We start from the raw sequence: 16,099 nt of genomic DNA, 5'->3' as shown, positions 1-16,099 counted from the left end.
CCATGGGAAAAAAGGATATTGGGGCACCTGAGTGATGTTGGGGCACTGAGGGTAGGGCATTTCCTTGCACTGGGCCAACCTGTGTTCAATATCTAGCATCCTATATGGTCCCTGAAGCTCTCAGGTGTGATTTCTGAGAGCAGAACCTGAGCATTATTGGGTATGGCCCTAAAATAAAACAAAACAAAAAACATCAGATGTCAGCCAGACCATCTTGATAAAGACTGATGGGCACAGAAACCCACCTGGCCTGATCGGAAAGGGGATGGGAACCTTTCAGCTGACTAAGAATGTGTCAGCATATAGCTCTTCCTGCACTTTTGCCTGCCAGATGTGAGCTAGGTAATCCTGCTGCAGTTCTGCTGGTGGAGGGCAACTCTGGCAACCTCAGCAGATGTCTCCCCACAATAAAGACTCCTGTTGGTAAAATATATCTCTGCTTCTGCCTCTTCTATTCCGCCACCTTTCAACCACCTTTTTGGACCACACTCAGGGCTTGGAGTTTGAGTTTGGCCCTTGACAATGTCACCAAACATCTCTGAACCTTCATCCTTAGGAGAGTAGGGTCATTTCTCCTCAAAGATCATAGTAAAACAGAGCAACATGGTATGGCAAATGCTGAGTCCTGAGGGGAAACCACAGCAATCAATCATTGCTTTAAGCAGTTCCTTCCAGAGACCAAAAGTTTTCCGCCTCCTCTCACCACTCTGCCTCCTGTCTCTGTCTGTCTTAGCCCACTTTCAGTTCTCTGCATCCTCTCACCCCATATCTTTAGCTTATTCCCACCACTTGCCTCTTTGGTGCCTTGATGGACCCTCCCTCCAAAGTTAACGGTCCCCAGGTGTTGCTGGAGAGATTTTCCATCAGGATGGGAGCTGTTCCCTGGCCTGAACTGAGGATCACTGCTTGCTTGCTTGCCTTTCTTTCTCTTTCTTCCTTCCTTTCCTCTTTGATTTTTGGGCCACTGTCAATGCTCAGATGTTACTCCTAGCTCTCCACTCAGAAATTGCTCCTGGCAGACTCGGGACCATATGGGATGACAGAAATCGAACAGGGTCTGTCCCAGGCCAGTCTTATGCACGGCATGAATAGTACTGCTGTACTATTGCTCTGGCCCCCTCTGCCTGCTTTCTCAAGGTGGAGAATAACAGTTAGATGCTCTCAGAGGCTGTGGGTGAGCAGAATCGAAGACTTGGTATTGCCACGTTCCAAGCAAGCATTAGAAGCAGTAAGCCCAGCGTCTCCTCACAGGGTTACTGCAGAGTCCAGGAGGGCTAATGAGTATAGCAAGGTCTACACTTACAGTATCAGGGCCTCAATACAGGGATCCTACCTCGTTCTTCCCATTTTCAACCACACAAGGCAAATTGGAGCTCTCTTCTTTCAGAAAGCCAAGTTTCTTTCTGCAAGACAAAAGAAGGCTCAGAAACCACCAGCGAGCAGAGACCATTCCAGCTAAGGTGTGTCTCATCTATAGTTGAGATTTAATTTACATTTAATTTAAATATTGTTTTACTTTTAATTTAAATGTTAATTTTATTTACATTATAATTTAAATATTAGTTCTTACTCACAGTCAGAGATATGGAAACCCAGAATGGCTTTCAGAGGGCACAGCAATTTCTTCTTGGAGGCCTGAGGAAGTTATTGCCTTTCCCATTTCTAGAAACTGCCTGGGTCTCCACTAGCACCTTTCAAAGCCAACAGCTACTTTATTTTAACCTTGGCTTCTGATACCAACTCCCACTTCTGATACCCCCCACCCCCACTTTGACCCTTACCTCTATATCATGCCTTTCTGAGTCCTCTAGATCCACCCAAATAACCCCAGATATTTGATTTCTCTGAAGGCTTCTTTGGACAAATAACATATTCCTCATCTCTAAGGTGAGGACAGGGATTCTCAAGTCTGGGGCTGGCTCTATGGGGCACCCACATGTATCTCCCTACTTCTCTCCTGCTCAGCCCTCACCCCTCCTCCTCAAACTTCCTCTTTACTGTCCTGCGAAAGACCCAAATGCTCAGCAAGTTCCTTCTAAGGGATTTTTCAACTGCTGTTTTGTTTATTGTGTTTTTGTGTTAGTTTTGTTTGTTTGGTATTTGGGCCACAACTGGTGGTGCTCAGGCATAATTCCTGGTTCTGAGTTTAGGAATACTATTGGTGGTGCATGGGTTGAGATGGGGCTGCTAGATTACATCTTGTTTTACCCAAAACAAAGATCATATGATTTCTTGTATCTGTTTATTTACTTGATTTTTCCCAAAATGAAGGCATTCCTGAGCTTTCTCCTTCCTTTTCACCTTATCTTTGACATGTAAAAATCCACCTAGATTAGATTAGTTTGATATACTTGTGTCTCTCTACTTACTGGACTCTTTCACACCCAGTTGAATTTGAACTGGGAAATAAAGAGAGGTTTCAGTGTGGGAACCAAGGGAGATCACGAGACAAGAAGCTATCTGATTGCATGCTTCTCTCCCTTATGCCTGGCTTGATGACCCTGCTTCAGACCAGTTCACCTGGGGTATGGAAATATGATATGTGATGCTTTTACAGGGGACCATTTGGGATGCTGGGGATTGAACCTGGGTTTGCTGCAAGTAAGGAAAGTTCCCTACCCACTGTGCTATTGCTTTGACCTTGAAAATGCTGTTTTCTCTGCCAGGAGTGCTTGTCCCAGATATCAGAAGTGAAGTTCCCACCTGCTCTCTTTCCATCAGGAATCCCCTCAAGTCCTCACCAGACCTACCCTTTCTTTGCTTGGATGTTTAAACCCTCTATAACCATCTCCCACCCCTCTATATGTACTGTGAGTTCAAGGAAAACAGGGATTCAGGTAGTAGCTGTTTCCCAGCACCTGAAAAAGCAGCCAATGTGGCAAACTGCTAGCTAGAGTAGGTAATCAGTAAATATTCTCCAGGCAAATCCTTCAAGTGATTACAAGGTTTCTGCAAAGATGCAAGGGCTGGGCACATGAGAGTTGCATAGACCTTGGGGGCTCCTCTGCTGAGTGCTCCTATGTCATGACTTTGAGACATGGTAGAAGAGTAGCCATAGCATCAACAGGCATCATGCCTCTCAGTCTTGGGTGAAATCAGAGCAAGGTTAAAATTTTCTGAGGTTTATGAAAACGATGAGTTTTCATAATTTTTTTTTTTTGCCTGACTTTGCCTGACTTCAAAGGCCCAGGAAGAAGACGTGCAGATCTCTAACTTTCCTTGCTCTAACACCACCAAAATACCTACTTTTGTGTAGGAATAGATGTGGCCACTGATGGGACATGAATTTTGTCTTTGGATGGTGGAGGTAAAGGATCAAGCCTGAAAGTGAAAAATAAAAGAACAGAAAAGAGACAGTTGCAAATTCAGAAACTCTTTTAAGACTCCCAGCTTAAGACTCACTATGGTGACCCCCTCAAATTGGAATATAAAATGTAATGACTAGAATTTAAAATATGGGTGGTTTGGGGGAAGTTCAGGCCAAAGTTGTGGCTCTGTCCAATGTCTTGAAGTTTCTAGGCTCTAAAGTCACTCTATAATGACTCAGCACCTAGCAGAGGATCAGGAGAGAAGGGACCAGCAGGCTAGCAGGGAAGCTGTCCCCACCTAAGCTTTCTAGCCCTTTGAGAAATGTCCTGCCAAGTTAACTGTTTTGGAAGTCTCGTGGGATAAAGAAGGCTAAAAACTGAAAACTAACCCCACCCCCAGCTCACCCCACTTCATCCCAGATTACATTTACCTGGATTTCTTTGTGGAGACTTTTCTTGGTGGTTGAGTGGTCTTGATTAGTTTTCGAGGTCCCAAATTCCAGGGGTCACAGCAGGTACAGTAGATGAGCGGGTTGGGATACATGGCAGCAGACTGGAGGCTTCTGCATTAGGAAGTCCCTGATGAAAGGGAAAGACAGAGAAGAACACAGCACAGATGGTGTCCTTGAAGAGGTTCATTTGTTGCTTGTTCTTGACTGTAGATTAATGCCTCACCTTTTGCCATTCAGTAAATTTGATCGAATTCCATTGAAAACTTGCTATGTTTGAGCAGTCACTACTAAGTACACAGTAAGTATAATGGTTGGTTACTGTTATTCCGAATTATAGATGAGCATTTTGGACCTTGGAGTTCATAGAGGCAGCAAACTTCAGAATTGAGAACAAATACATTTACTTGATCCTTAAGACCTAGCTCTTTCATCAGACCATATACTTTTACTGAAACCGAGAAGTCCCTGCTTTAGGTACTGCAAAGAACCTTCTGGAAATTGTTATTCAATCCACAGTGCAAGTGAATCTTTCAGTTTCTTATACCTGGCCAATTACCTGGATTATAAAGTTCTAACTCTTCTTTCTTGATTCCATAAAAACAAAACCAAAAAAAATAATCCCTATTAACAGGTCTTAATGAAAGACAACTATCAAATAAATATGGCAAATTGAACCCATTTATTTAGTACAGATAATCATAGTGCTTAAATAAATGTATTATTTTAAAAAATTGAGGGAATAGGGCCCGGAGAGATAGCACAGTGGTGTTTGCCTTGCAAGCAGCCAATCCAGGACCAAAGGTGGTTCGTTCAAATCCCGGTGTCCCCTATGGTCCCCCGTGCCTGCCAGGAGCTATTTCTGAGCAGACAGCCAGGAGTAACCCCTGAGAACTGCTGGGTGTGACCCAAAAACCAAAATAAATAAATAAATAAATAAATAAAAAATTAAAAAAAATTGAGGGAATAAAACAACTAAAATAAAGAACATGAATAGATAGTAAAAGTGGGAGTGAATGGATACCTGTAGAAATTGTTTCCAGGGAAAGAAGAAAAAAAAAATAGAGTACAAGGGTCAGAGTGATAGCACTGCAGTAGGCTATTTGTCTTACACACGCTGACCTGGGACAGACCCAGGTTTTATCCTTGGCATCCCATATGGTCTCTTGAGCCTGTCAAGAGCAACTTCTGAGCACAGAGCCAGGAGTAACCCTGAACACCACTAGGTGTGGACCAAAACCCCAAAATAAATAAATAAAATAAGAGTACAGGATTGTGAGATAAGTGATCATAGGGGAAAATTATTATCTTTGTCTCTTCAAATGCTTGGAAATTCTTGGTGCTAAGAACTCTATAGGAGCACTTCATTCTAACAAGCTACTCTGGGGAGGCTCTTGAATAACAGCTGGATGGGGCCTGGTTACTAGAAAAACTAGCTGTGATAAGATGCCTGGAATCTTCAGCCTGATTCTTCATTCTCCAGAAATGGGAGAGGGGAAAAATGAATCAATAACTGATCATGCCCACACGAAGGCCTCCATAAATCACAGTAGTGAGGGGCTCTGAGACCTTCCAAGATGGTGAACACGTTCCTTCTGGAGAGATGACAGCCTAACCTAAGAACCATGGAAACTCCTGTCCTTGGGACCTCTTCAGATTTTGTTGCTCTATGTCTCCACCTGGTGGTTCATCTGTACCCTTTGTTGTATTATTTAATATACTGGTAAATGTGACTGATTTCCTCACTTCTTTGAGATACTCAAGTGAATTTCCTGAACTCGGGAGATCATGGAATCTTTTGACTTGTCAAAATTGGTCAGGAGTCCAGGCGAAAGTCTGGACTAGGGATGGACACCTGAAGTGGGATGAAGGGAATCTTGTGGAATGACCTTCACCTATGGTATTTGGTATTACATGTTACCCCTCCCCAACTTCCTCCTAGCTCACCTGGATGGGAGGGGTCTGTGGTTGCTAATAAAAGAATTGCCTCAGGGGTGAGGAGAGATCAGCGGGAGATTCAGCGTGAGAATGGAGAGAAGGAGGCTCAGGAAGAAAAGGAAGGATGAGGAGAAGAAAGATGGTTGGATGCAGAGAGGCTGTTTAGCTTAGAAGCCACACATGGTGGTGAGGGCCTTTAATAAAGCTGCATGACTCCTGACTTCTTTTTTTTTTTTTTTTTTTGGGTCACACCCAGCGGTGTTCAGGGGTTACTCCTGGCTGTCTGCTCAGAAATAGCTCCTGGCAGGCACGGGGGACCATATGGGACACCGGGATTCGAACCAACCACCTTTGGTCCTGGATCGGCTGCTTGCAAGGCAAACGCCTCTGTGCTATCTCTCCGGGCCCATGACTCCTGACTTCTACTGACTGCTGTGGATCATTTCTTCACTGCTATCCTGAACCCTCAAACCCGCCATCTGGAAGGGGTACAGGAGCCTGGCTGGACGAGAGAGGCCTCACCATCCATCCACCATCATCCACAACCATCCAGGACTCTTATTAATTTAATTAATTCTATACTGCATTACAGTGGACATAGTAATGATTTTCTTAAATTGAAGGCCTATTATCTGTGCTTTTCAGAAATCGCTTGGTGGGGCTTCTACACAACTGGTGCTAAAAGTGTGATGAGTGTAATAGCAATGTGAGTAAAAAAGAGGAGTCTTTGGAAGAAACAACTCCTTTTCTCCCTTAACTCAAGATTGAGATGCATGCTGGGAACAGGGGTGGAGGGAGGTCAACACTGGTGGTGGGAATGCCCCTCACTCATTGTCACTATGTGCCTCAAATATTACTGTGAGAGAACTGTAATTCACTTTAACCACAATAAAAATAAAAAAAAAGAATTTAGAATTAAAAAAGTGATTTAAATTATAAGAACAAAGATAATGAGAAAGAAGACAATATTTTAAAATGCTGTCACACTTGCCTGGTACAATAAATCCTTCTTTGATTTATACCATAGGAAGCTACAAAACAGTGATCGCAAAAGGTAGGAACCAAACAAACCAATTTCCAAACCAGTGACTCCAAAAGACTTGGGACTTGTAACATGAAGTTTATTTGATGATCCAAGTGGGCCTTTGATGGACCTGTTGAATTGCGTGATAGCCTAAGTGTTCCTTCTCCCAACCATGGTCATGTGACGTGACACCTGACAAATGACATACAGTCATTTGACAATGATAATTGTCTTACCTGCTCCAACCAAAGGAACTGTGGTTCAACTGGGGATCTTCAGAAGGTGGAAATCAGCCTGGATTTCTGTGTAGCCTGAGGAAATCATAAGTTTCCTTCTAAGAGGATTGTGGGTATGTCCGGGTTAAAGAACTTTATGAGAACACAAAAGTTCAAAGGGCTGAGGGAGGAACTTGACTTTCTTGGTCCTCACAGGAACATGTGGTCAAGAATTTTGGGAGTGGGGTGTCCTGGGGTCTTTTGAACATTATGTGCAAGGCCCCCTACCAACAAAGTTATAACCGAAAACCAAAAGTGCAAATTATGGTACAAACACCTAGCGAAATTCTCCTTAGGTTTTAAGCGACCTCTTTAAAGCCTGTGGAGAAATGAAGAAGTGGTGGTGAGCAAAGCTCAAAATGGATGAGTGTGTGCTTGATATAATTAGATTAAAGCACATACTGAAATGGGCTAGAGTTACACAAGAGTGTATCAAAAATGAAAATTAGGCCAGAATGTCAGAGTTATAAATTTCTTTTTCTACAGCACTTTTAACTATTTTTTTTCCTTTGCATGTTGGTGTTTTAGAGGTTGGGCTTGCTAGAGGATTTTCTATTTATAAGGGTTGGGACTCGAGAAACTTTTCCTTCTCTGAGTCCCAGTTTCTTAATCTGCAAAATAGGGACATGAGATTTCATACTTCACTGTAGTGCGTGAAACAAGGCCAAGAGTTCTTTTGGCATGTTTCCTGATGTGTGACAGCTTTCCAAAATGGGAACTAAGTTTAGAGATATTACTAGCACTACAGGGGCTTTTTGTACATAGAAGACTTATTTCGTTTTTTGGTTTTTGGGCCACACCTGGTAACGCTCAGGGGTTACTCCTGGCTATGCACTCAGAAGTTGCTCCTGGCTTGGGGGACCATATGGGACGCCGGGGGATCGAACCGGGGTCCGTCCTAGGCTAGCGCAGGCAAGGCAGGCACCTTACCTCTAGCGCCACCGCCCGGCCCCGACTTCTTTCTTTTTTATTTTATCTTATTTTGGTTTTGGGGTCTTATTTCTCAATTTGGGGGAACACAGGAGTTGTGTGTGTGTGTGTGTGTGTGTGTGTGTATGTGTGTGTGTGTGAATTTAAAATAGGATGTTTGTAAGGAAAACCACGACATACATAAAAAATGCCTCAGGAAGTAAAAACTTATCCCAAAAGTTAAAGCTTGGACATGATTATTGAAAATATTTTAGTAATGTCTCTAGAATTCTCTGTAGTCTAAAGAAATATATATGTATAATTTTCTATGCATTGAAAAATGTCCATGTGTGTATTTTTCTACAATAAACCATACACTTTTTTTTTTATTTTTTTTTATTTTTGGGTCACACCCGGCGATGCTCAGGGGTTACTCCTGGCTGTCTGCTCAGAAATAGCTCCTGGCAGGCACGGGGGACCATATGGGACACTGGGATTCGAACCAATCACCTTTGGTCCTGGATCGGCTGCTTGCAAGGCAAAGGCTGCTGTGCTATCTCTCCGGGCCCAAAAGGTACTTCTTTTTTTTTTTTTAGTATTTTCTTTTTTTGGGGGGGCACACCCGTTTAATGCTCAGGGGTTAATCCTGGCTATGTGCTCAGAAATTGCCCCTGGCTTGGAGGGACCATATGGGACGATGGGGGATCAAACCGCAGTCTGTCCTATGCTAGCGCTTGCAAGGCAGACACCTTATATCTAGCGCTACCTTCCTGGCCCCCATACACTTCTTTTATTACTCAAAGGTATTGATATTTCATCATTCTTATAATTCCGGTCCAGAAAAGAATTGGAATTGATTTCTCCAGGTATCCCATATGGTCCCAAGCCTGCCAAGAGTGATTTCTGAGTGCAAAGCCAGGAGTAACCCCAGCCCTGCAGGGTGTGGTCAAAATACACACACACATATGTATATACATATGTATATATACACATATATATATATATCCACTTACTGTGGAGAACTTTCAAAAGTACACAGATCAAGAGGCTAGTGAAATGACCTAGTTCCCAACTACAAGTAACAGCTAATCTCACTCCTATATACTTAGGCTACTTTCTCAATCTAGCTTATATTAGAGCAAATCTGTATGTGAAAAGATACTTAAAGCAACCCTTTAAAACAAGTGTCAGATGTTTTCCTCTACAATGACTCTAAATTTTTGTTTTGTGAATGTGAACTATTTTTAACCAGATTTATATTAATGAACATTTATTTTGTTTCTTTTCTCCCTATTGTAAACAATGCCTTGGTGATCTTCTTTTGCTCTTAAAAAGTAATTGTTTCTAGGAGTTTTACTGTGGACACTTTAGGGTTTTCGATGTATATCATCATATCGTCGGCAAATAGAGATAGCTTGTGTTCCTCTTTCCCAATTTGAATTCCTTTGATTCCCTTCTCTTGTCGGATTGCTATTGCTAGGACTTCTAAGGTTATATTGAATAAGAGTGGAGAGAGTGGACAGCCTTGCCTAGTTCCTGACCTTAATGGGAATGCTTCTAGTTTCTCGCCATTAAGTATAATGTTGGCTGTAGGCTTTTCATAAATAGCTGTAACTATCTTGAGGAAAGTTCCTTCTAACCCTATTTTGCTGAGTGTCTTTAACATGAAAGGATGTTGGATTTTGTCAAACGCCTTCTCTGCATCGATTGATATGATCATGTGGTTTTTGTCTTTCATGTTGTTGATGTGATGTATAATGTTGATTGATTTGCGTATGTTGAACCAACCTTGCATCCCTGGTATGAATCCCACTTGATCGTGATGTATGATCTTTTTGATAAAGTGCTGGATTCGGTTTGCTAAGATTTTATTGAGTATCTTTGCATCTATGTTCATTAGTGAGATTGGTCTGTAGTTTTCTTTTTTGGTAGTGTCTTTGCCTTCTTTGTGAATGAGTGTGATATTAGCCTCATAAAAGGAGTTGGGGAGGATTCCTGTTTTTTCTATGGTTTGGAAGAGCCTATGGAAAAGTGGTAGTAACTCTTCTTGAAATGTTTGATAGAATTCACCTGTAAATCCATCTGGGCCTGGGCTTTTGTTTTTAGGAAGTTTTTTTAATTACATCTTCAATTTCCTCTGCGGTGATTGGTCTGTTTAGGCTTTCTAGATCTTCCTTTTCCAATCTTGGAAGAGGGTGTTTTTCCAAGAATCTGTCGATTTCTACTGGGTTCTCTAGCCTTTCTCTTCTCCCATCCTATCTAAGGTATTTTCTCCTTTCTCTCCCTTCACACCCCTTCCATATTCCTTCCCCTTTCTCCCCTCCAGAAATCCAACTATCCCTTCATCCCTCAATCCCATCCAGATCTCCCACCATATTAAAACTCTTCACCCTCAGTCCCTAATCTATTAGGCATCAAGATCGACCTCCTACCCAATGAACCAGTACCCAGCACCCAGGCAAGGGGACACCCAGTCGAACCCACACCTCGTCTCCTGCAAGACAAGACAGCCAACTCCCCTGCGGACTCATGCTGCAAGGCCCCCCCTACCAACTCCCCCTAACGTGGACTGTTTCTTGAAACTGGACCTAGGGCCAAAAATATCCCCAATGCAAGAACTCTTCCAAGACCTCCCTGCCGCAAATTTTTACCAACCTGAAGAAGGTCAGGGGGAGTGATAGGAAGATACCTGGGAACCCACACACCACAAGAAAAACCCAAAAGACAATGTGAAAAACTGTACTTCCAACATAGGCATAAGACCTGTAATACACCACCTCTTTACCTGCTCTCCCCCAAATGTAAGGTAGTCTTTAGCACCACTTTGGTCCTCTAAACTTTGCTAACTCATTTTATATCTTTTTTTTTCTTTTCTCTTCTCCTTCTTTTTTAATTTATTTATTCATTTTTTTAAATGTCGGTCCTACATATACATTTGTGAGCACATACATTTTGAGTTCCTTTTTTTTTTTTTCTATTGTTTTTGGGTATGTGACCTGTTTTTGTTATCCCCTCTGTCCACCCCCAAATACACCGACAATATAATGTAGCACCATTTCCCCCTGCAAAGGCACACTAAATAAAGGGGAAATCTTACATATAAAAACAAAGAGCTCTTATCTACTAGAGATAGGAACTCACAGTTATTTACAATACAGGGATATCTCCTACATTGAAAATATGTCATGTGGAATCAACTTAGACCTCAGGTGATTAGATACCATTCATCCAGCCTTGAACCCTGGATCCCAGACACAGAAACGGCACAGCTCTTCACAACAGCTGCAGGAAACAAATTCCATCCGAGACAGCCTTAATACTGCGGGATCAACAACAAAGGCCAGCTCTAACATGATATCCTGACAACGAGGAAAATGCGAACAACTTGACCTTAGAGCAGATTAGCCTACCTTACCAGCTAAAGACAAGACAAATCCAGAAGACTTGGCACCCTTTGGTAAGCCCAAAAGCCAAGATCGAGATTTACAGTTGACTGGCTGTTAGAACCACGACCAGACTGCATACATCTTGGGACCAATAAAAAAGCCCTAGTTTAGGGTTTGAACTATGACCTGCACAATAATCATGATCCCCAGTCCCAAAGGCCCGGCAGAGACAATTGTAACGGAATGGGGCTTCTGGAAGCACAAAGAAAGACACTATCCTAGGTGCCATCCTAGGTTCAGTGCAAAGACCAAGATCACCAACCACAGAAGATGAATTAAAATGACACTGAGGTAACAGAACCTCTAGAACCACAAAGATTGACTTCATCAAAAGTCCCACCTCAGGATCTGCGCAGATACTGAGACCTCTAAACACAGAGCTCTGATTGTATCACCCTGGACAGATCAGAAGTCTTCCACACACCACAAATACACCACCGGGAGAGTAAATGATCCTGAGCAAAGTCTAGGATTGATCCCATGACAGTAGACTCCAAGGATGGAGAAATCCCATATTTCTTAGGCCAAGTGAATTCCTTTTCGAATGACCCCAATATTTACTGTGCCAGGGCAGGAGGGAAAAAACAAAAATACAAAAAGCACAAAAACTTGGTTATTTTATATATATATATAATTCACCTTCATTTATTATTGTTATTATTTTTATTTACCTATCTATTTTGGTCGATTTCTCTGTTTGGGTGTGATTATTGAAATTGTTGTCCCCAATTATACTTATTTTTTTTCTCTTCCTTTCTTTTCTTACGTTATGTGCTATGCCATGTTTCTTATTACAGGACGATGGCGTGTTTTTTGTTTGTTTGTTTGTTTTTTGTTTGTTTTGTTTTGTTCTTTGTTTTTTGTGGTGCTTAATGATATAGCCAGAGTCCTCACTGGATATTTGACACTTCTTTTGGTACTGGTGGAGAGTTTCACATTCTTTTTCTCCTTCATCTCCCAAATTGAGGATGAGAGCCTCTAGAAGGATTCCGCCCATTTTTGGGGCATTAGACTCTTACCCCAGTTTATTTATTTTCACTTTTTCAGGCAAAACCACGCAACGTGGACTAGCTAGTCCTGCCTCCAGATAGAGGGGGAAATAAGGGAGGCATCAAGACCAAACAGGTGCAAGACTACTAAGTAGTAGATTAGATACAGAGGGGACCAAATATTCTAGCCACCCTGGAGATGAGGGAAGAGGAAATGGGAGGTAGGACAAAAACGGAGGTGTAGGGAGGACAATTTGGTGATGGGAATCCCCCCTGATTTTGTGTAAATATGTACCTAAAATATTATTGTCAACAATATGTAAACCACTATGATCAAAATAAAAATTATATTAAAAAAAAAAGTAAAAGGGATCCTGTCATTCCATAAGAACACACCAATTGGATGCCAATGTGTTCTGAAGCCACCTAATGTTCAGAAAGAAATGAAGTAAACAGAATGGTCAGCCTAATGTCTTACAATCAACTATATCAACTATGTTATACATGTTCTTTAAATAAACTTAAAAAAGTAAAAGTATTACTACAGCAGATTGGGCACTTGTTTTTCATATGGCCAACTTAAGTTCTATTCCTTGAACCCCTAGGAGTGATATCTGAGTGCAGGCCAGGAATAAGCTCTGAGCAAAGTAGTGTTGCCCCCAAACACAACACCCAAATAAAGAAAGGTCTCTTAATCCCAAACTCCAAAGGAGGATACAGAACACCAATACAATGACAATGATGATGAAAAAGCGACTGAACAATGCAGTTCCATGAAAATTACATGGCTGAATAGAGAACAGGACCTCACCCTCACTAAGCAGGCACCACTCGGACTGAATCAAAGAGAATGTTTGGGGGTGTCAGGTGAGTAGTTCAGGGCATCAAGGGTGGCAGAGGGGCCCCTTTTCTGGTCAATCCAGCCTTGCTTCGATACTTGAGTCACTCTTTGTACCAGTTCAATACCAGCCTCCAATGTCAGTCCTGTTGCCTTCCAAGTGGGAAGACTATTGTTTGCTCATTTTAACTTTTTGGATTGGTCTATAAATTTTTATCTGCATATTAACCCTTAATGGTTTTTTTTTTTACAAGACAAGGACATACCTGACATCACTCACTCTTTTCATATAACTAAATGGCTAATAGATATATCCTCATACTAGCTTGGGAAATTACTGCATCCAGCTTGTTCTAAGGATTCTATTTTTCTCTTTCCCTATATTTTTTCTTGACTATTTTACCCAAGAGCTGCTAAACTGAATGTGTCCATGGGTGATATTGTGTCAGGAAACAAGTTGAGGGCTGAAGTGATAGCACAGTGGTAGGGTGGTTGCCTTGCATGTGGCCAACTTAGGACAGACCCAGGTTAGATCCCTTGTATCACATATGGTCCCCAGAGCCTGCCAGAAGCGATTTCTGAGTGCAGAACCAGGAATGAGTAACCCCCGAGTACCACCAGATATGGCCCAAAAACCAAAAAGTAAAAAAACAAAACAAAACAAAACAAAACAAAAAACAAGTTTGAGCCTTCAGAAAGGCTGTGGATCTGTATTAAAATTCAAGAGTTATGATAAAACTTACCTTGCCCATATATTTGTTTTTCCTTGGTTGTTTGCTTCAACTTGCTTTAAATACCTTAAAGAATTACAATATTAGAGAAAAATATCAACACAAAATCAGACCAGATTCTCAAGTTCTGGAAATCAAAACTGTACCTAAAATGTCAAAGCATAAATTCACAGTATATGCTGTTGTCATGATAAACTTTCTGTGAATTCAGTTCAGACTTTCAACAATGGCTACTGGAATAAGCTCAGATTTCCCTGGTGAAGATGATTCAATTTCAATCTTCGAATACTGCAAATGGAAGGCCGGACTAGAGCAAATCACGTTCCCATCCAGATTCTCTTGACTTAGGACATCAACTTTAAGTCTTGGGAAATGGTCAGTGAAGGTTTGTTTCTTTTATCACCATGGAAACGAAATGGCAGCACCTTATTGGCTCAGAGAACCGATTAATTAGTTCTACAAGACAGGAAGAAATAAACTAGACTTGCAGGGGAAGCAGAACTAAGAAGCAATCACCTCTAGTAGTAATTGAGAGTTTTGGATTCTTTTGGTTTCTGGGCCACATCCTGTGGTTTGACTCAGGGCTTCCCCTGGGCTCTGTTCAGGGATTACTCCTGGCAGTGCTCAGGGGACCATACCTAGAGACAGTGCTAGAGACTAAACTAGGATTAGCTACATTGGTTGAGGCAGAGGCCTTAACCACTGTACTCTTTCTTGAGACCTGAATGAATTATAAACTACTTTACAGAAACCTGAAAATATAGGGCAGGGAGATGACTCAAAGGGTTGGAGTGAATGCTTTGCATGGGGGGAATCCTGCAATGAATGACCTCTGTTTTCACAGTTACCAGCACTTATCAGTTTACTTGCCTCCCCCCCTTACCCCCCAAACATTAACCTCTCTAAGTAGTTTTTTTGTGTTTTTGTTTTGGGGCCACTCCCGGTAATGCTCAGGGGCTACTCCTGGCTATGTGCTCAGAAATCACTCCTGGCTTGGGGGACAATATGGGATGCTGGGGATCAAACCCAGATCTGTCCTGGGTCAGCCACATGAAAGGCAAACGCCCTACCACTATGCTATTACACCGACCCCAAAGTAGGTTTTCTTAAATTTAAGATTTTGTAATCTGAAAATGTACAAACTGGTCAGGACAGGATTTTTCTTCATTCACGAAAGGGTTCATATTTTTCCCCTTCCAAAATATAGTTGCTTTTTCTCATATTGGAAAACATGTTTATTATATATAGGCCAGTGGCTTTCCTTCTACTGCAACTTATTACACATATTTAACTGTATCAAGGGCTGGAGCAACAGCATTATGGGTAGGACATTTGCTTTGTATGTGGCTGACCCAGGTTCAATCCTGGGCATCCCATATGGTCCCCTGAGCCTGCCAGCATCGATTTATGAGTGCAAACCAGGAGTAACCTCTTAGCGCCACGGGGTATGAACCAGAAACAAACAAAAAATTGTACAATCTTTATTAAATTCTATTCTTTCTCCATTGAAAACTCAATATATAACCATTAGAATTATTTCACAATCCACCAAGGGCTCACCGCCCACATTTTACAAAACATTGTTAGAAATTCTTTAATTTGTTCCATTCTTCGTTTTTCATCTACCATGTGCCAGTGTTGTGAGGTGTGACTACATCTGTTTCTATGCTCCACAGAGCTGAGTCGTCAGTGAGAAGCAAGACAATACAATAAGCACACAGGAAACTTTCCTGACTCATGAAGGAGGGTGAAGCAGAGATTCCTGTGCTGTTCAGGAATCAAGTTTTGTTTGGTTCTTCTTTTTTTTTTTTTTTCTTTTTAGTCTGTTGGGCCACACCTGGTGGCTTTCAGGGGTCACTCCTGGCTCTGCACTCAGAAATCATTCCTGGCAGGCTCAGGGGACAATATGGGATGCAGGGGATAGAACTCAGGTTGGTCCCGGATCAGACACGTTCAAGGCAAGCGCCCAACTGCTGGACTATCACTCCAGTTCACGACCAATTTTTAAATAAAAACCAATCAAGAATAGAAGAGCTAATCTTCCTAGTAGTGTAACTAATGTAATAAAAACAAAGAGAAGTCAACCCTTAAATTACCCTCACCTGAAGGTTCTCAAACTTTAACACAAACAGCGATAACCATTTATTATGTAGACAAGAGAACCACTGTCCAAAAGTATTTTTCTACTGGAG

At 41.8% G+C, this 16,099-nt stretch overlaps 1 protein-coding gene across 1 annotated transcript in view; it reads right to left on the bottom strand.

Annotated features, from left to right (window-relative positions):
* The window catches only part of FLACC1 (flagellum associated containing coiled-coil domains 1), a 33,116-nt gene extending 29,264 nt beyond the window's left edge, over nucleotides 1-3,852 (bottom strand). Inside the window, exons 1-2 of the mRNA XM_049772912.1 lie at nucleotides 3,740-3,852; nucleotides 3,247-3,321 (exon numbers count right to left, since the gene is read on the bottom strand). Of these exons, the coding sequence (XP_049628869.1) occupies nucleotides 3,247-3,321; nucleotides 3,740-3,852 (188 nt within the window). The remainder of the gene's footprint in view (nucleotides 1-3,246; nucleotides 3,322-3,739) is intronic.
* Between the last annotated feature and the right edge of the window lie 12,247 nt (nucleotides 3,853-16,099).

This window comes from Suncus etruscus, chromosome 5, assembly GCF_024139225.1.
Source record: "Suncus etruscus isolate mSunEtr1 chromosome 5, mSunEtr1.pri.cur, whole genome shotgun sequence".
Lineage (NCBI taxonomy): Eukaryota > Metazoa > Chordata > Mammalia > Eulipotyphla > Soricidae > Suncus > Suncus etruscus.
The sequence above is the reverse complement of the archived record's forward strand: the minus strand, read 5'-3'. Positions and strand labels throughout refer to the sequence as shown.